Source organism: Schistocerca gregaria, chromosome 3 (assembly GCF_023897955.1).
Source record: "Schistocerca gregaria isolate iqSchGreg1 chromosome 3, iqSchGreg1.2, whole genome shotgun sequence".
NCBI lineage: Eukaryota > Metazoa > Arthropoda > Insecta > Orthoptera > Acrididae > Schistocerca > Schistocerca gregaria.
The window spans coordinates 530,177,289-530,197,855 of record NC_064922.1 but is presented as its reverse complement, the minus strand read 5'-3'; the positions used below and the strand labels follow the sequence as shown (position 1 = coordinate 530,197,855).

The window sequence follows — 20,567 nt, the reverse complement described above, 5'->3', positions numbered from 1 at the left end:
CGGACAGAGGGCAGAGGAGGAGGAGGAGGAGGAGGAGGAGGCGGACAGAGGGCAGAGGAGGAGGAGGAGGTGGACAGAGGGCAGAGGAGGAGGAGGTGGACAGAGGGCAGAGGAGGAGGAGGTGGACAGAGGGCAAAGGGCAGGACAAGAATTTGCATTAAATTTTGCTTGGCTAATGAAAAAATTGGAGCACTGAATTCTGAAAGTTGTCTGTGGCCTTTTTGTGAATTACTAAGGGTAAGGCAAGAGCTTATGAATGGTATAAATGTTTCAAACAGTGTTGAGAAAACATTGATGACAATGACTCCTCTGGACATCCTAGCACATCAATTACTGACAACAATGTGAAAGAAGTAAAGAAAATGTTTCTGGAAAATCACCGAATCACCTTCAGAGAGATTGCTGATGATGTTGGCATATCCTTTGGCTCATACCAAGGAATTTTTTCAGATGGTTTTCACAGCAAAGTTTCCTTTTGAATTAGTTGAAGTTTGATCAAAACTGACATTACACATATATCGCTCTCGAATTACTGAATGAAGTCGACAACAATCCAGAACTTCTAAAGAGGAATATAACAGGTGAGGAAATGTGGGTGTACAGGTATGACGTCAAAACCAGGGCCCCATTGTCTCAACACAAACTGGCTGAACAGGCAAAACTGAAAAAAATTCGACACACTGATTAAACACACAGGTTCTGCTCACTGTATTTCTTCAATTACAGTGGGATAGTGCATTATGAGTTCCTTCCTTATGATCAAACAGTCAATAAGGAATATCATCAGGAAGTTATGTGTCACGTGCGTGAAGCAATCCAAAGAACCCAACTAGCACTGTGGCACAACCGCTTGTGAAAACTGTGCCTCTATAATTCTCCCGCTCATATCTCAATGCTTGCTTGTAATTTTTTTGGCAAAAAACAAAACCATTATGTTGCCTTAGCGACCCTATTCACCAGACATGGCCCCCTGCGACTTCTTTGTATTCTTGATGCTGAAGAGAACCATGAAAAGATGCCATTTTGTGACCACTGGAGATACAAAACAGAAATGCCAAAGAAGCAGAACACCTTAATGAAAAGTGTGTTCCAGAAGTGCTTCCAAGAGTTGAAAATGCACTAGCACAAGTATGTTGTATCTGAAGGGGACAAAGTTGATGTTGACGAATAAATAGAGATCCTTTAAGAAAAACAAAAGTTCCTGTTCCTTTTTGATCACACCTTGTATATAATACACAGTAATGGCCCTATCATACTTCTTTGGGGTTCTCCTGATATTACCTGTCAATATTGTTCCGTTAAGATCAACATGATGAGTTATATCTGCAAGAAGGTCATGAATCTGTCAAGTTTGGTCTGATACTCATTACACAGCAGTCCAGGGGAGTGTCAAATGCCTTCCTGTAGTCTAAGAACATGGCATCAACCTCTGACATCAACCTGAGCATTGATGTCTATAGCACTGTGGATCTCATTGAGAAACTGAGAAATCTGCATTTTGCAAAATTTCTGTTTGCAGAATCGATGTTGATTTACATGGAGGAGATTTTTCTTCTCCAAAAACATCACAATACTTGAGTGTAACACATGTTACATAATTCTACAACATACTGATGTCAGTGGTACAGACCTATAATTAAATCTATCTGTTGTATGACAGTTCTTGAAAATAGGAATGCCTGCACTTTTTTTCAGTCGCTAGGTGTCATTCATTGCACCAGCACCTATGAAAACTACTGTTAGTATGTGGCAAGTTCTTTCACATGATCTGTATAGAATCTCACAGGTTTCTCATCTGGAACAGTTGTCTCTCCACTACCATGGGATATCAGTTGCTTTTCAATTCCAAGATCATTTATCTCAATATTGCCCTTTAAATGTTCATACAATGATTGAAAGGAGGGCCATATTATTAGGTTGAGGCACACGTTCATAGCACTTTTCTGTCAGTTTAATAAACACACCAGATGCACGTAACAGATACTCTAGTCAACAACAATATGTTCTCCTTCAATATTATTAAAAGGATACATAGCTCCTCACCAAATAGTGGAGAAGATGTTGAGTCACAGACAGACACAACAAAAAGACTGCTAAACTAGTAAGCTTTCAGCCAAGCATCTGAATTAGAAAACACACACACACACACACACACACACACACACACACACACACACACACACACACACTTTGACTCAAACACAACTCACACTCACATGACCACTGTCTGCCAAGGCAAGACTGTGAGCCACAGTTCATGATGGGAGACATAGTCTGGCCATTGGGGGTATGGAGGAGGCTGGGATTGGTATTGAGGATGGGGAGTGATAGCAGGGAAGGGGTGGCGGATGGTAAAGTATTGCTTCTGGGGCCATACAGGGGAGAGCTTAGGGCAGCCAGGTGCAGTAGGGAGGTTAGGAGGAGGGTGGGGGCAGCCAAAAAGGAGAGAAGTAAAACGACTGTGGGTGTGTTGGTCTAATAGAAGGCTGTGTAGTGGTCACAGGGAAGGGATCATGTGGTTGAAGGACACTGACTAATGAAGGTTGAGGCCAGGAGGGTATAGAAACATAGAATACACTCCTGGAAATGGAAAAAAGAACACATTGACACCGGTGTGTCAGACCCACCATACTTGCTCCGGACACTGCGAGAGGGCTGTACAAGCAATGATCACACGCACGGCACAGCGGACACACCAGGAACCGCGGTGTTGGACGTCGAATGGCGCTAGCTGCGCAGCATTTGTGCACCGCCGCCGTCAGTGTCAGCCAGTTTGCCGTGGCATACGGAGCTCCATCGCAGTCTTTAACACTGGTAGCATGCCGCGACAGCGTGGACGTGAACCGTATGTGCAGTTGACAGACTTTGAGCGAGGGCGTATAGTGGGCATGCGGGAGGCCGGGTGGACGTACCGCCGAATTGCTCAACACGTGGGGCGTGAGGTCTCCACAGTACATCGATGTCGCCAGTGGTCGCCGGAAGGTGCACATGCCCGTCGACCTAGGACCGGACCGCAGCGACGCACGGATGCACGCCAAGACCGTAGGATCCTACGCAGTGCCGTAGGGGACCGCACCGCCACTTCCCAGCAAATTAGGGACACTGTTGCTCCTGGGGTATCGGCGAGAACCATTCGCAACCGTCTCCATGAAGCTGGGCTACGGTCCCGCACACCGTTAGGCCGTCTTCCGCTCACGCCCCAACATCGTGCAGCCCGCTTCCAGTGGTGTCGTGACAGGCGTGAATGGAGGGACGAATGGAGACGTGTCGTCTTCAGCGATGAGAGTCGCTTCTGACTTGGTGCCAATGATGGTCGTATGCGTGTTTGGCGCCGTGCAGGTGAGCGCCACAATCAGGACTGCATACGACCGAGGCACACAGGGCCAACACCCGGCATCATGGTGTGGGGAGCGATCTCCTGCACTGGCCGTACACCTCTGGTGATCGTCGAGGGGACACTGAATAGTGCACGGTACATCCAAACCGTCATCGAACCCATCATTCTACCATTCTTAGACCGGCAAGGGAACGTGCTGTTCCAACAGGAAAATGCACGTCCGCATGTATCCCGTGCCACCCAACGTGCTCTAGAAGGTGTAAGTCAACTACCCTGGCCAGCAAAATCTCTGGATCTGTCCCCCATTGAGCATGTTCGGGACTGGATGAAGCGTCGTCTCACACGGTCTGCACGTCCAGCACGAACGCTGGTCCAACTGAGGCGCCAGGTGGAAATGGCATGGCAAGCAGTTCCACAGGACTACATCCAGCATCTCTACGATCGTCTCCATGGGAGAATAGCAGCCTGCATTGCTGCGAAAGGTGGATATACACTGTACTAGTGCCGACATTGTGCATGCTCTGTTGCCTGTGTCTATGTGCCTGTGGTTCTGTCAGTGTGATCATGTGATGTATCTGACCTCAGGAATGTGTCAATAAAGTTTCCCCTTCCTGGGACAATGAATTCACGGTGTTCATATTTCAATTTCCATGAGTGTATATTGCAGGGACAGTTTCCACCTGTGCAATTCAGAAAATCTTGTGTTGGTACAAAGGTTCCAGATCGCACAGGCTCTGAAGCAGTCACTGAAGTGAAGAACATTGTGTTGAGCAACATTTTCTGAAACTTTGTGGTCCAACTGTTTCTTGGCCACATTTTGTCAGTGGCCACTCACGCAGACAGACAGCTTGTTGGTGTTCATGCAAACATAGAACACATGACAGTGCTTGCAGTCTTAGCTTGATGTTCAAATGACTGCTTTCACAGGTATCCTGTCTTTGATGGGATAAGTGATGCTCTTGACCAGACTGGAGTACTTGGCGATGGGAGAATGTGTGGGAAAGATCATGTATCAAGGTCTATTAGAGGTGCCATGAGGTAAGGGGTTAGGAGCAGGGGTTGACTAGGTATGGAGGAAGATATTGTGCAGTTTCGGTGGGTGACAAAATACTAATGTGGGAGGTGTGAGGAAGACAGTGGGTACGGCCTTCCTCATTTTCAGGCACGACAAATAATAGTTGAAATCCCAGCCAAATGGTGAGACTTTGGGAAGTGGTGGGTGACTAGAAAAATAAGGCATGGGAGATCTAGTTCTGTACAAGGTTGGGTGGGTAATTTCTGTCTGTGAAGGCCCCAGTGAGGCCTTTGGTATATTTCAAAAGTAATTTCTCATAAATACACATGCAATGGCCACAAGTGGCTAGGGTGTATGGAAGAGACTTCGCGGTATGGAATGGGTGGCAGCTGTTAAATTGGAGGTATTCCTGGTGGCTGGAGGTACTGATGTAGTCAACATCAAGGAAAGTGGCTTGTTGGGATGACGAGGACCATGTGAAGTGAATGGAGGTGATGTTGAGGTTCTGGAGGACTGTGGAAAGAGTGTCTTCGCCCTTGATCTGGATCACAAAGATGTCACCAATGAATCTGAACCAGATGAGAGGTTTGGGATTCTGTGTGGTTAGGAAAGGATTCCTCTAGATGTTCCATGAACAGGCTTGCAAAGGATAGTCAATGAGGATGCCCACTTCTGTATCCCAGATTTGCTCGTAAGTGATTACTTCAACAGAGAAGTACTTGTGGGTGAGGATATAGTTGGTCCTGGTGACCAGGGAAGAGCTTGTAGGTTTGGAATCTGTTGGGCATTGGGAAAGATAGTGTTCAACAGTGGCAAGGCCATAGGCGTTGTAAACGGAGGTGCCGTCAATAGCGACGAGTGGGGCATGATGTGGTAAAGCAACAGGAATTGTGGAAAGTCAGTGGAGGAAATGGTTGTTATCTTTTATGTAGGACAGTAGGTTGTGGGTAATATAGGATGTGTATGCAGACAAGGAAAGAAAATTCCCAGATTTCTCAGTAAAAAAAAAATGCTTTTTTCTTTGTGAAAATACACTTTTTCTGTTGAAAATGTAAAACTTACCAATCCTTGAATGGTTAGGGTCTTGTACACTGTCTTACTTGTTTAACAGTCTTTTTGTTGTGCCTGTCTGCAGTTCAATATCTCCATTTCTTGTGAGTAGCAATCTATCTTTTTCGTAACAGTGCCATTATTCCATCCTGGATTTTCCATTGTTTGAAATATTCTTCTTCACTACTTATATCAGTCTCTCAAGGCTGGGGTAACTTTTCGATTCCATGACTGTAGAAATCATGCAGTTTTGAGATAAATTCATGTTCAGAGTGCATTTACATCCAAGACAGAAGTTCCATGAAGACTGTTTCACAGAGAGTAGAAAAGGTGAAAATCTGACAGCACAAGATGAGGTGGATAAGGTAGGTCCAGAATGACTCCTCAGCCCAACTCCTGTATAGTGTTTTTTGTCAAACCAGCAGAATGCCAGGCATTATTGCGGAGTAGCATCACTTCACTCAGTCTTCCTGGGTGTTATTGAATTTCGTCTGCAAGATGTCTCATTTGTTAACAATAAATGTTAGATTTTGTGGATGCCCTTTGTATGGGGAGTTGCTGCTTGGACTAAACCATTCCTTTCTTTTCCATATATTATGATAAAGACACTATTTCTTGTCAACAGTAATGATTCAGGACAGTAATGGTCGGTGTTGTTCAGAGCCAATTTAACTTACAGCACACTCCTGATTTTTCAACAGAACCCATTGTATGCAAATGTCGCATGATGGTGGGATGAACATGGTTCATCACATTTGTCAGTTCTTGAGTACAATGATGAGAATCATGCTGTATTAATGTATTTAAATGATCTTCATCAAACCCTGAAAGCTTCCTGAATATGGAGAGACACTAATGTCAAAACCATCCTCCTTAAAATGAGAAAATCTTGCCATGTTCTATCAAATGGCATTATCCCCATACACAGCTGGCTGCCTATGTTGCTGTCAACCCTCTTTTGAATTCAAACAAAAGACTGTGTTGGAAATATTGTGATTTCTCCACTTGGCACTTCATTTTCTAATGTCAACAGTTCCACTCACTATTTCCAAGAGAAAAAATGACAATACGTAAACTCAAATAGCAACAGTAAACTACAAATAAAAAATAACAATCAATAAATAAACCCATAGCAAACAGAATACGCAAAATAAACCCATAGCAAACAGAATATCCAATATGCATTACAGAAACACTACGAACTTATGCATCACCCTAACATGATCTTCTGTGATGAAACAATTTCAGAAGACTGAATTCAGCATTTTGTTTTCCCCCTGTCATCTTTCATTTCAGTGCTAGTATGGTCCCTGAGTGAGTGAATAGGCGATTTTCACCTGAGTCGAAACAAGGCCCCTGGAGTAGACAACATTCCATTAGAACTACTGACAGTCTTGGGAGAGCCAGTCATGACAAAACTCTACCAGCTGGTGAGCAAGATGTATGACACAGGCAAAATACCCTCAGACTTCAAGAAAAATATAATAATTACAATCCCAAAGAAAGCAGGTGCTGACAGATGTGAAAATTACCGAACTATCAGTTTAATAAGTCACAGCTGCAAAATACTACCGCGAATTCTTTACAGACGAATGGAAAAACTGGTAGATGTGGACCTCGGGGAGGATCAGTTTGGATTCCGTAGAAGTGTTGGAACACGTGAGGCAATACTGACCTTACGACTTATCTTAGAAGAAAGATTAAGAAAAGGCAAACCTACGTTTCTAGCATTTGTAGACTTAGAGAAAACTTTTGACAATGTTGATTGGAATACTGTCTTTCAAATTCTGAAGGTGGCAGTGGTAAAGTACAGGGAGCGAAAGGCTATTTACAATTTGTACAGAAACCAGATGGCAGTTATAAGGGTCGAGGGGAATGAAAGGGAAGCAGTGGTTGGGAAAGGAGTGAGACAGGGTTGTAGCCTCTCCCTGATGTTATTCAATCTGTATATTGAGCAAGCAGTAAAGGAAACAAAAGAAAAATTTGGAGTAGGTATTAAAATTCATGGAGAAGAAGTAAAAACTTTGAGGTTTGCCGATGACATTGTAATTCTGCCAGAGACGGCAAAGGACTTGGAAGAGCAGTTGAACGGAATGGACAGTGTCTTGAAAAGAGGATATAAGATGAACATCCACAAAAGCAAAATGAGGATAATGGAATGTAGTCAAATTAAATCGGGTGATGCTGAGGGAATTAGTTTAGGAAATGAGACACTTAAAGTAGTAAAGGAGTTTTGCTATTTAGGAAGTAAAATAACTGATGATGGTCGAAGTAGAGAGGATATAAAATGTAGACTGGCAATGGCAAGGAAAGCGTTTCAAAAGAAGAGAAATTTGTTAACATCCAATATAGATTTATGTATCAGGAAGTCGTTTCTGAAAGTATTTGTTTCGAGTGTAGCCATGTATGGAAGTGAAACGTGGACAATAACTAGTTTGGACAAGAAGAGAATAGAAGCTTTCGAAATGTGGCGCTACAGAAGAATGCTGAAGATAAGGTGGAGAGATCACGTAACTAATGAGGAGGTATTGAATAGGATTGGGGAGAAGAGAAGTTTGTGGCACAACTTGACTAGAAGAAGGGATCGGTTGGTAGGACATGTTTTGAGGCATCAAGGGATCACAAATTTAGCATTGGAGGGCAGTGTGGAGGGTAAAAATCCTAGAGGGAGACCAAGAGATGAATACACTAAGCAGATTCAGAAGGATGTAGATTGCAGTAGGTACTGAGAGATGAAGAAGCTTGCACAGGATAGAGTAGCATGGTGAGCTGCATCAAACCAGTCTCAGGACTGAAGACAACAACAACAACAACAATTGATTTTATACAAGGTCAAAACCACTTAGGATTTTTAGTCAGATTGGTTATACAAATTTTACTTTTAAAGTTTCTGTTTGTCAGCTAAGTTTTGACTTCTCCTGAATCTCTGATGAAGCTCTCTTTGTTTACATATCGTTTTTGTAATGGGGTTATTAAACCATGGTGGGTCATTCCCATTCCTTAAGATATCGTTCACAACGCACTTGGCTAAGGCATATTGAACAAAGCTTTTGAACTGTTTCCATTTGTGCCCTACATCTTTGTCCTCTCAACTGAATATTCATGCTGCCTATTCAGATACTCATTAATTTGTATCCTCTCATTCTTGCTAAGCAAAAATATTTTCCTATCTTTCTTAATGCTCCTTGTGATATCAATAGGCATAGATGCTATCACTGCCTTATGATCACTGATGACAGGAGATTTTTAGGCAAACATTGGACTCAAAGAAGAACTCAGCATTTCAATGAGTAACTCTGTGTACAATATCAGAAATTTCATACATCATACATTAAGAGAACTTGCTAAGCTCAACGAAATATTTGTCTTTGACACTCTTCCAGAAGGAACAAATAGAAACTGGACTTAGGAAGAACTGCACAGAACTAAGAGAAAAATACTGGAGATGACAATTAAAAGGAAACTGTACTATGCATAAGCAACCAAATCTGGCCTTACACACACACACACACACACACACACACACACACACACCGGCACTTTCCCGCTTGGTAAGTCTTGGAATCTTTGTTTTAAATATATTTTTCCCATGCGGAAGTTTCTTTCCCATGTGGAAGTTTCTTTCTGGTCCCTTCCCTACAGCCTAGGCCTTCGTCGCAAACGAATCTGCTCCAGTCCTGAATCCCTGAACCATTACACCAACAACCTGAAAACAGCTTTCGCATCCCGCAACTACCCTGCCGACCTGGTACAGCAGCAAATAACCAGAGCCACTTCCTCATCCCCTCAAACCCAGAACCTCTCACAGAAGAACCCTAAAAGTGTCCCACTTGTGACAGGATACTTCCCGGGACTGGATCAGACTCTAAATGTGGCTCTCCAGCAGGGATACGACTTCCTAAAATCCTGCCCCGAAATGAGATCCATCCTTCATGAAATCCTCCCCACTCCACCAAGAGTGTCTTTCTGCCATCCACCTAACCTTCGTAACCTCTTGGTTCATCCCTATGAAATCCCCAAACCACCTTCCCTACCCTCTGGCTCCTACCCTTGTATCTGCCCCCAGTGTAAAACCTGTCCTATGCACCCTCCCACCACCACCTACTCCAGTCCTGCAACCCGGAAGGTGTACACGATCAAAGGCAGAGCCACGTGTGAAAGCACCCACGTGATTTACCAACTGACCTGCCTACACTGTGATGCTTTCTATGTGGGAATGACCAGCAACAAACTGTCCATTCGCATGAATGGACACAGGCAGCCAGTGTTTGTTGGTAATGAGGATCACCCTGTGGCTAAACATGCCTTGGTGCACGGCCAGCACGTCTTGGCACAGTGTTACACCGTCCGGGTTATCTGGATACTTCCCACCAACAACAACCTATCCGAACTCCGGAGTGGGAACTTGTCCTTCAGTATATCCTCTCTTCTCGATATCCACCAGGCCTCAACCTCCACTAATTTCAAGTTGCCGCCACTCATACCTCACCTGTCTTTCACCAACTTCTTTGCCTCTGTACTACCGCCTCGACTGACATCTCTGCCCGAACTCTTTGCCTTTACAAATGTCTGCTTGTGTCTGTGTATGTGCGGATGGATATGTGTGTGTGTGTGTGTGTGTGTGTGTGTGTGTGTGTGTGTGTGTGTGTGTGTGTGTGCGCACGAGTGTACACCTGTCCTTTTTTCCCCCTAAGGTAAGTCTTTCCACTCCCGGGATTGGAATGACTCCTTACCCTCTCCCTTAAAACCCACATCCTTTCGTCTTTCCCTCTCCTTCCCTCTTTCCTGAAGAAGCAACCGTCAGTTGCGAAAGCTAGAAATTCTGTGTGTGTGTGTTTGTGTTTTATTTATTGTGCCTGTCTACCGGCACTTTCCCGCTTGGTAAGTCTTGGAATCTTTGTTTTATATTACACACTCTACCTACTAACCACAACGGATGCTTGTTCACAGAGAAACTGCCGTTTACTGGTTTTGTGAAAAGTTTAACAAGCAACAGCACTTTTTCTTGCCTTAGTAGAGTGGATATGTGAAGAGTTGTGTAGCTTTGGGATTAGAATAGAGTAGCCAGATTGCACCTGAAATGGATCAGTTGTGATATTTGTTGATTAGCATGAAAGTGACATCTTGGAGTATAAAATATTTATCATTCATTTGTAAGGAATAGTTGAGGCAAATGTTGTAGGTGAAGTTATAAGAAGTTTCACATCAACTTCGGATCTCAGGTCAGTGTGTCTGACTGGTTTGTTATTTTGGTGAGGAACTACTACGGGATTATCAGGCCTGTCAGTGGGCCTGAGATGTAAGCAATATTCACCAATCCATGTTTCATTTTGGTTGCAAGAAAACTGTATGTTGCCACTGTAATTTAACTCACTGATAACATGAATTATGTGGGCTATTTAATAAAATTTACAGCTTTTATTAAGGTGTTAGCAAGGAAACGAAATTCAAAATTTTAATCAAAGTCTTGCATGGTGTAATTGAGGAGAGAAAAAAAGTGTAATTTAATGTCACCCACAAAGAGTTTGGAAAGAAAGAAAGAAAAAAGTAAAAAACTGAATATATCTTAGAATATAACAACTAAATGTTCAGTGGGTAATCTGAGTTACTGCAACTTTCAGTACAACCACACCATCTGATAGATGAGAAATCCCCCAAATTATAGCATTTTAACAGCAAAAGTATCTTCAACATTCCATACACTTTTTTTTCTTTTTTTCTCTTTTTTTTCCTCTCTCCTTGTTGCACACATGCCAGTACATAACTGGCTTGTAATCAAGAACACAGTGAGGTGGCATAAACATCAATGTAAATTATTTAGAAGGCACCATCTATTGAAAATCTAACCTTACTATTACGAACAACAGCAGCTGGAGTTGTTCGCTTTCTTTGAGCAAGTGTTGTGTACTGGGCAAAAAACCTGAATTACTTCACTGTTCATCATCACAGGTAAATACCTGTTTCCTGCAACTTCACACTGCTAGAATTGGAGAACATTTTTAAATATCAAGGCAAACCTAACTAACTTTTCAACTGGCTGATCGTTGTTGCAACCATTGCACAACACAAAACAGAAGCCAACAATGCAAAAAAAGAACGTATGAGCGGCAAAGACAGCTTATAAAAAGCTAAACAAAGAACAAAAGGCAATAGTTGAGGAAGTCTTGCATTCAGTAAGAAATAAGATGCTCAGTTGTTAGTTCACTGATGGACTAGGGGGCTCTTGTGCAATATTTGTTGATAAAATTTTGTCACATTTTACTAGGCGAAAATAAGATGATTTTAACAGTTGCATGGGCTGGCATTGCTGCCAATTCCCTACCAGGGCAAAGCATATTCAATTTTCAAAAACCTGTGCCCACCTTAAACACTTCAGCCTCATCAATTCACAGTCACACCAATGATCCACAACTTCGAGTAGCTTAGACCTCAACATTTGAGACAAGATTTCGATTGTTCCCACAAACACTCTAAACATTTTCAATCGACTTTTAAGGGACATCATGAAGAATTATCACCCTTATGGTGGCAAAATAATTCTGGTTTGTGGATATTTCCATCAAGTATTAACCCTCATTAGCCCTGCCATTGTCGAAACTACAGTTAAGCCATCACCATTGTAGTCTCATGTTAAAATCCATCAGTGGACTCTAAATACGAGCGCAAACGCTGGTCCCATTTCACATAATGGTTACTGAAAGTAGCTAATGGTGATTCAGAAAATCAGATTACTTCATTCGAGTGATAAAAATTCCTAATCACTTATTGTAATTAAGATAATTTTATTACCACAGTATGCAACGTCACATAAAGCAATGAACAAAACGATTCGCTATTCTATTTGATGGTGATTCTATGTCCGAAACATTATGATTGAACAACACTTAATGAATATGTCATTTCCAATTTATTACCTGGAGATGCAAAAGTTTACCTCAGTTCTGGTTCTGGCCAACTTTAAGCAATACTCAATAGAATTCTTAAACACACTAAATCCGTCCAATTTATCACCTCATCAATTGTACTTAGGAAAAAAAGCTATTATTATGTTATTTAGACATCTTAATGCTAATCATGACTTAATTAATGGTGCAAGATTAGTGATAACTCACTCAGCTGAGATCATCATCACTGCTAAATTCACAGACTTTAATAGGACTGTGCTCATACTCCACATTAACATCTCAATTTTTGATCCAATCATGCCCTTCCAAATAATAAGAAAACAATTCCCACTAAAAGTAGCCTTCACTACTGATCATCAATAAAGCACAAGGCCAGATGCTTCAAAGGGAAGAACTGTTTTTACCAGGACCTGTTTTTTTCTCTCTCTAAAACAGTTACATGTGGCTTTTTCACAAGTTTGCACATTCACTGATATTTATGTTTATGCTAGAGACACCTCAATCCCCCCCACAAATAAATAAATAAAAATGAAAAATAAAATTTGACAAAGACAATATCTGACCTTTATATGGTTTACAATTAATCACGTGATATGTAATGACATAGATTTTCCACAATGAGTCTAATATCTGTTATTACTATTCAGAATATAATACCTTTTGTTAACCGCCCCCACCGAACCCAGGGTTATTGTGGAATTCGGCCCCCAGTGGACCCCCTCCAGGAACGTCTCACACCAGAAGAGTGTAACCTCGATGTATGCGCAGTAGAGTAATTATGGTGAATGCATACATGGAGAAAATATTTGCACGGCAATTGCCAACATATCGTAACTGAGGCAGAATAAGGGGACCCAGCCCACATTTACCAAGACAGATGGAAAACAGCGTTAAAAACCATCCACAGACTGGCCGTGCACACCGGACCTTGACACTAACCCGCCAGGTGGATTCACGCTGGGGACCGGCATGCCTTCCCACCTGGAAAGCAGGGCGTTAGACCGCACGGTTAACTGGGTGGAATAAACTTGCATTAACTTATATCTCCATTACTATATTACCTATCAGTGCAAAATATTTGCACAGATCACGTAATGCAAAACCCTCAAATGAAACACCTACATTTTATCACAATGTGTTTAACCTGTTCTGTTGGTATACAGTAAAGCACAGTACAGTACATAACAAACTCATACAGGTGCTGTTCAAAATTTTGCCCACCAAGATCACAACAGAGTGTACAGCAATGCACTCTTTACTATTTTATGCACTACAGAATCCCAGGAGTTCGGCATATTATTTTCACAGCTGCAACAATCCTAGCAACTAGGTCTATTTGCATATCAATCAGAGTCTCTTAATCCAAGCTCTTCATATGCTTCTACAAGAAGTCCATTGGTGTCATATTTGGTGACTGCAATGGCCATAGAACATGACTACAACAACAGTCACATTGTCATCCAACAATATGCAATTAGTTTGTGATGAGCCACCAGAGATAATGGGCCACCTGTACTTTGTTACCCGAAACAGCCCTCAGCAGCCTCTGAAATTTTGTTGGCAAAGCCTAGGTTCACTAAACAGGGTGTCTCACCTAACTCTGCCATTTCAAATATCTCTGGAACAACAATAGATATTCAAAAACGGTTTTCACCAGCATGAACGTACATCAGGGGCTCAGAAAACCAAATGCTAGGTGAAATTTTAAAATATAAACAAATACTATTTTCAATACAAACTTGCGTATTTTTGAATAGACACCACCTATTATTTCATATGCAATCAATAGCATGAAAAATCACAAAAATAATGGTGTTGGTTGTGTCGCAATATGTCAATTATGTCCAGAGAAATTGCGAAGGGAACTTGACGCTAGAAATAAATGAAGTGCACAGCTAGCGCATGTCCTGGGACTCAAGCGTGCACCTCACACTGCAGTAATCATGATATGATTGACATACTATGTCAGTGGAGTGTTAACATATGGTGTGGTATTGTATGACAACACATCATTGTCCCCTCATTTCATTGATGGCACTCCTAAAGGGGGATAGTTTAGTCCCTTCTTGAGCTGTACCTTACTTGAACTGGCCCACCTCTTACAATGTGCCAAATAATGTAGTATCAGAATGATGGATTTCCTGTGCATAATGTTTATTGTTGCGAAATGACAATTAGAGGTACAATTAGTGGTAACACACTTGATTTCACGTTTCTAAACCTCATAAGTTCTGAAATATGTGGCTTATAAAGGACAGCAACGGTGTCACACGCATCGCGTGTGGTACTGTGCTCGGAGCAGAGGTTGCTTACACTGGCGCCTGTATCCTGCCGTAAACATACCAATATCACCACAGCACACTCTAACTTCAGTGTACAAGTCTGATCTCCTGAACTGCTCTCAAACTGTAATGTAATTCACATATGTTGCCACATTAAAACCTGTTTTCTTGTGGTTTGTTACATCTGCCATCACCTAGTCAATATACCGGCCTTCAGTAATGAAGAAAAACTATACATTATTTTAATTTATGGCAAATGTCACAGAAATGCAACTGCAGCTGTGCCACTGTATGCCGAACGCAACCCAGATCAGCAGTGTCCGTCACATCAAGCCATTGGCAACATCTGCAGGACACTCATGGAAACAGGAAGCTGGGCTCCCAAAAAACGTTGACCTACAACACCAGCAACTGGCAATGGAAACAAAGCAGCTGTTCTGGCTGCTGCAGCACACAATTCTCAGGTGGGTGTATGAAAAATTGCACAAGGTGTAGGAATAAGCCACAGTAGTGTGTGCAGAATCTTGCATCGGCATCGGTTTCATCCGTTCCACATCTCACTCCATCAACAACTGTACAGGAATGACTTTGATTCCCGCATTGCATTCTGTCATTTTGCACTTCAGCCATTTCAAGGTAATCCAGTATTCCTAAGCAAAACACTGTTTATGGACGAGGCTTCATTTACAAATCATAGTAATGTGAATCTGCGGAACATGCACTACTGATCCTTGCAACATACCCACTGGATTTGCCAAGTTGCTCATCAATGACAGTGGAGTGTCAATGTTTGGTGCGGTATCATTGCTAACTGTATTTTACCGGTGGAACATTGACTGGACAGTGATATGCATCATTTCTTCAACACACACTAGTGCTCCTCATGGGGGATCTAGGATTGGAAACTCATCTATCAATGTGATTCCAACATCATGGATGTTCCACACACAAAGAAAATGTTGCCAGTGACGTTCTAGATGTGGCATTTCCAAATAGGTGGATGGGGTGGGGAGGTACTGTGCGATGGTCAGCACGGTCCCCCAACTTGACGCCATTAGACTTCTTTCTCTGGGGCACAGTGAGAGACAGAGTGTATCGAAAACCCCCAACGACAGTAGATGATATGCAACATCATATTACTGCGGCATGAGCGACAATATCTGTAGAAACTCTACTATCTGTGCAACATTCTCTTGTTACCTGTCTGCAAACATGTATTGATGCGAATGGAGGGCACTGGGAACATAAGTTGATGTGACACAATTTCATTGGTCAAGATGTGGGTGCATTTTCTATGCTGTAATGCACAACAATACAGTTTCTGTGGGCAACAGGGCACTAGTAAATGTGGTTAGCAAAGTGAATTCAAGTGTGTTATCCCTAATTGCAGCTCTAGTTGTTATTTCGCTAGAATAAACATACACTTATAATTTGAAAAATGTAACTTTGCATTAGACGTGTCACTGGTTTATTTCTGTGGATTGTGCATACCTTCCCATTGTGTGAGCCCCTGACACAGGCAGTGTGAAGTGCATGCTCGAGTCCCAGGACATGCACTAGCTGTGCGCTTCATTTATTTCAAGCGTCAACTTTGCTTCGAAATTTCAAGGGATGTAATTGACGTATTGCGATGTAACCAACACCATTATTTTGTGATTTTTTATGCTATTGCTTGCGAACAAAATAATACGGGGTGTCCATTTAAAAATACACAAGTTTGTATTGGAAATAGTATTTGTTTACATTTTAAAGTTTTGCATTGTATTTGGTTTCCTAAGCCCCTGCCATATGTTCATGCTGGTGAAAACCTTTTTTGAATGTCTATTGTTGTTCCAGAGATATCTAAGGTGGCAGGGTTAGGTGAGACACACTGTGTAGACAGACGGGTGGATAGTACATGAATCAAAATTACTTCAATACTTTGACCAAGTCTGGCAATCAATATGATACAGAAATATACTCAACGGACACTAGTAAGAAAAGTCTACATAATATAATCATATTCAGTTTTTTTCCCCCCAACCGTCTTCTTTCTGCAGCATTACTTCCAGAGCTGCCCATGGCAGAAAATTTAAGACCTCTGATTACAGCTATTCATTCTTCCATTTTGCACAGTTAGTTTTCCTTACACACATTCACCACTACTTGTTTGACCACTGTCAAGATTTACACAGTGTCATATTTACATTGTAAGGACTTTATTTTATTGGCAGCTAAAGTAAGAGAGACACTGCCCTTCTTCAGATTAGAAATAAACAGGGAAGAAATTAACACCATTGGGCGTTGCCTTGGGTTACTTTAAGGAATCAGAAACACTAAATCTAACCACATGCATGCAGTAATGTGTGTAAATATGTCATTATCCTCTGAAGTTTGGACCAGATGTTCAAGAGAATTAAGCACTTCCTTCAGTTGTCTTTCAGAGCTTCTTTGTTAGTTTTTACAGGTATCTCAATGTCTGTTTACAATACTGAACATGGTAATGTCTAGCCAAACAATTTGGTACTTTGCTTCTCAAACCTCCAAACTTTCACTTACCAATATGATGACTAATTACTACCATTAGGCATTAATACTTCTGTAATGGTATAAATTTTTTTTTAAATCGCAATTTTTGTGAGCAGGTTGTAGCTCTAATTTTAAATTATCTACTGAAAAGGGCTTCCAAAGAGGCCAGAAAACTTGTGTTGCTTTTGCTGACTTAACTGCGGATTAAAATACTGTATGGCTAGACTAACTACAGCTTAAGTTGAAATGAATCACACGTCCTGCTATGCTCACTAAACTAGAGGAGACTATGCTTAAAAATCACTTGTTTAGGGTCACTGTATAAAAATGTTCCCTGCACACGGAGTTCAGATGGAATTGTGAAATTAATTACATCTCTAAATGTACACTTACTATCATTTTATAATAGTGTGCTAATACTTTCACGTTTTGTAGCTTATTTTTCAGTTTTACACGTATTACATTTTTCTGTAGTTTTGGTTATACTAATAAAAAATAGTACTTACTTTTATGCCACAGTAGTGCCTTAGATCTACTGATAGTAACATGTATGCATAAATATAATCCAACCAGCAACAATAAAATAAAAAGCAACAACTGGAAACTTACATCAACATAAACTCGTTGAGTGAGTCCATTACTACATACAACAGCATCAAATGAATGGTCTTTCACGTCTATAACAACAGCATCATCTTCAAGAGGTCCATTGATTTTTAAATACAGATAAAGAAATAACTTTACACTTTCTTCTCCAGCTAATTTTGCAGCATACTTCTTGTTGTTGCAATTCAATGCTATCCTGCAAAAGCATAATATTTTTATACTTGTATAAAAGATCCAAATAACATTCAGGTACATTAATCTGTAATAAGCTATCTTAGTTTTTCGTGTATGTTGGGAAATTACGTATAAAACAATAAACAAAATATTATCTTGAGTAGGAAATACCTTTGGACAAACTCTTTTGTCCACTTTGGAGTGTCATGGTATCCTAGAGAGGCTCCAAGCAATCTGTGCACCATTACATCAGCATACCTCCTGATAGGTGAGGTAAAATGAGTGTACCGAGCAACATTCAAGGCATAATGGTTATAGTCATCTTCGTCTTGGACAAAACCTGAGCAGAAATATTTCGCTCTCTGTAAAAATAAGTAAATAAATAAATGAATTCAACATCGCAATTTATTCGAAAAAATCTGCATAATGCACTTAACTAAGATCTGATGAAAACGTTAAGAAGAAAACAATAAATTCATATCAAACAGAATATACAAACATTATTTCATGTTTCTTACACTTTAAGTAAAATATGGATAAGCAGAAAGTGCAATAGATCTCTCCCCATACTTCTCAAATCAACATTATAATACAGATTGCTAACTTTTCTCTCAATATTCTTGGGTCTATGGCTCCAGTTGAAAGAAGCTGAATGAATGGAAAATGTAACCTGTACCTCCACTGCCAACTTATAGCCACTGGCATCTCATTAGCTAGAGAGATCTGATATGTTTGAATCCCCACATAATGTGAACATATCTCATTTTCATTATATGTCTCTATACATCTACTGCTACAATGTTAAAAGTTATTCAAGAATAACTCACAAATTTACTTCCCCCATTATACTTCAGCATTTTACGATCAACAAATTTTCACGTTCACTAATAATCCCTGTAGAGGTATCTAAATGAGGACATTGTCCTCTGAATCTCTGCATAACTGTTTGATGGTATTTACAAAGTGAAACCAACATTGCCTTGAATGCACATTCTCTTACTGGAGCAAAACTATGCTATATTACTGCATTTAATTTGAAACAGTCAGTAGGGATTTTTCTACCAAACACGTGCACCTACACTTGGAATACCAAACCCTATTTCTGAAATCTACCTTTGAAATTTAAACCTATGTCTTTATTTTTTTGTATATAAGATATCTGTGTTATGTCACATCCTACTGATATTAAACTGTTGCCAGATTTCCATTGTTTTGTCTGTATACCACCACCTATTAACAACTGCTCTGATTTCCAACAAGGAAAGTGCATGACCTTGAACACTCAAGAACTACATGAAATTGCACTCCAAATACAAGTAACTCATCCTAAAAACAGTGGTAGGAGCCATTTGGATGCAAAACTATATGCCTTACAACAAGAGCCAAACAATGATACTGGACTGTTTGACAAAAGAGACGATGTAGAATGTTAAAAATGCCCTTAGTTAGATTTGTGTATTCTTGTTTTCTACTTGTACCTACATAAAAATGACCACCAGCTCAAGGCTGACCATGACACATTTCATTGACACCCACCTGCATAGGGAGATGTCTCGAGGCGCTTTGGAAATGTGAAGAAAGGAAAATCAATGTAATAGGACCAAAAGCTCACACATTTCAATGATGTGACTTATTGCTGTATTTCCTTCTGCATAAAATAATTACACTAACTGAACAACAGACTTTTTCTATGAACCTGACAGTGTTCCACAGTTATTCAGTCTTCAGAGTGCATGTGTGAGTCTTCATTGAAGTGATCAAAGCAAAGTGGACCAGAACAATATGCACATCTAATACACTTTTTCACTTTCAACATGTCTTCTGCATTCAAGCACTTCAAAGTCAAACACGACATTAATTACATTTTTAAACAATGATACCGGACTGTTTGACAACAGAGATGATGTAGAATGTTAAACAATACCTTTAGTTAGATTTGGATATTCTTGTTTTCTACTTTGCTTTGATCACTTCAATGAAATCTCACACCCACCCTTTGAAGACTGAATAGTTGTGTACAACTATCAGGAGAGTAGAAAAAATGTTTGCATGGAATGTTCATGCAGGAGAGTGGTTGATGATGCATCACCACACACTCAGTCATGTCATACACAGCACTGTTTGCACCTTATGCTTCAAGTACGAGATTACTCAAACGTATGACAGCCAGACTGCTCAAAACAGAATCAATCCCATCCTAATGATTTCCAATGTGTTCCCTAGGCCTTGTTATGACAAATAATACAAAAGACAGAACTGCATATTAAATATAATTGCAGTTGAAGCAGGAACTAGCAAATAAACAGTACTGCAGCTTGGTCAAAGCTATCAATATCAACTCTCAATATACCGAGCGAGGTGGCGCAGTGGTTAGCACACTGGACTCGCATTCGGGAGGACGACGGTTCAATCCCGTCTCCGGCCATCCTGATTTAGGTTTTCCGTGATTTCCCTAAATCGTTTCAGGTAAATGCCGGGATGGTTCCTTTGAAAGGGCACGGCCGATTTCCTTCCCAATCCTTCCCTAACCCGAGCTTGCGCTCCGTCTCTAATGACCTCGTTGTCGACGGGACGTTAAACACTAACCACCACCACCACCACCAACTCTCAATACTTCCTGCCAAGTTAAACCCGTACATTAGGCCAAAACTCAAACCTGGAGCCTTTGCCCCCTGCAAGCAAATGCTCCA

The 20,567-nt window shown here is 41.0% G+C and overlaps 1 protein-coding gene across 1 annotated transcript in view; it reads right to left on the bottom strand.

Moving 5' to 3' along the window:
• LOC126355935 (DIS3-like exonuclease 2) overlaps positions 1-20,567 on the bottom strand; it is a 192,000-nt gene that overhangs the window by 22,310 nt on the left and 149,123 nt on the right. The window contains exons 13-14 of the mRNA XM_050006507.1: positions 18,049-18,239; positions 17,707-17,899 (exon numbers count right to left, since the gene is read on the bottom strand). Of these exons, the coding sequence (XP_049862464.1) occupies positions 17,707-17,899; positions 18,049-18,239 (384 nt within the window). The remainder of the gene's footprint in view (positions 1-17,706; positions 17,900-18,048; positions 18,240-20,567) is intronic.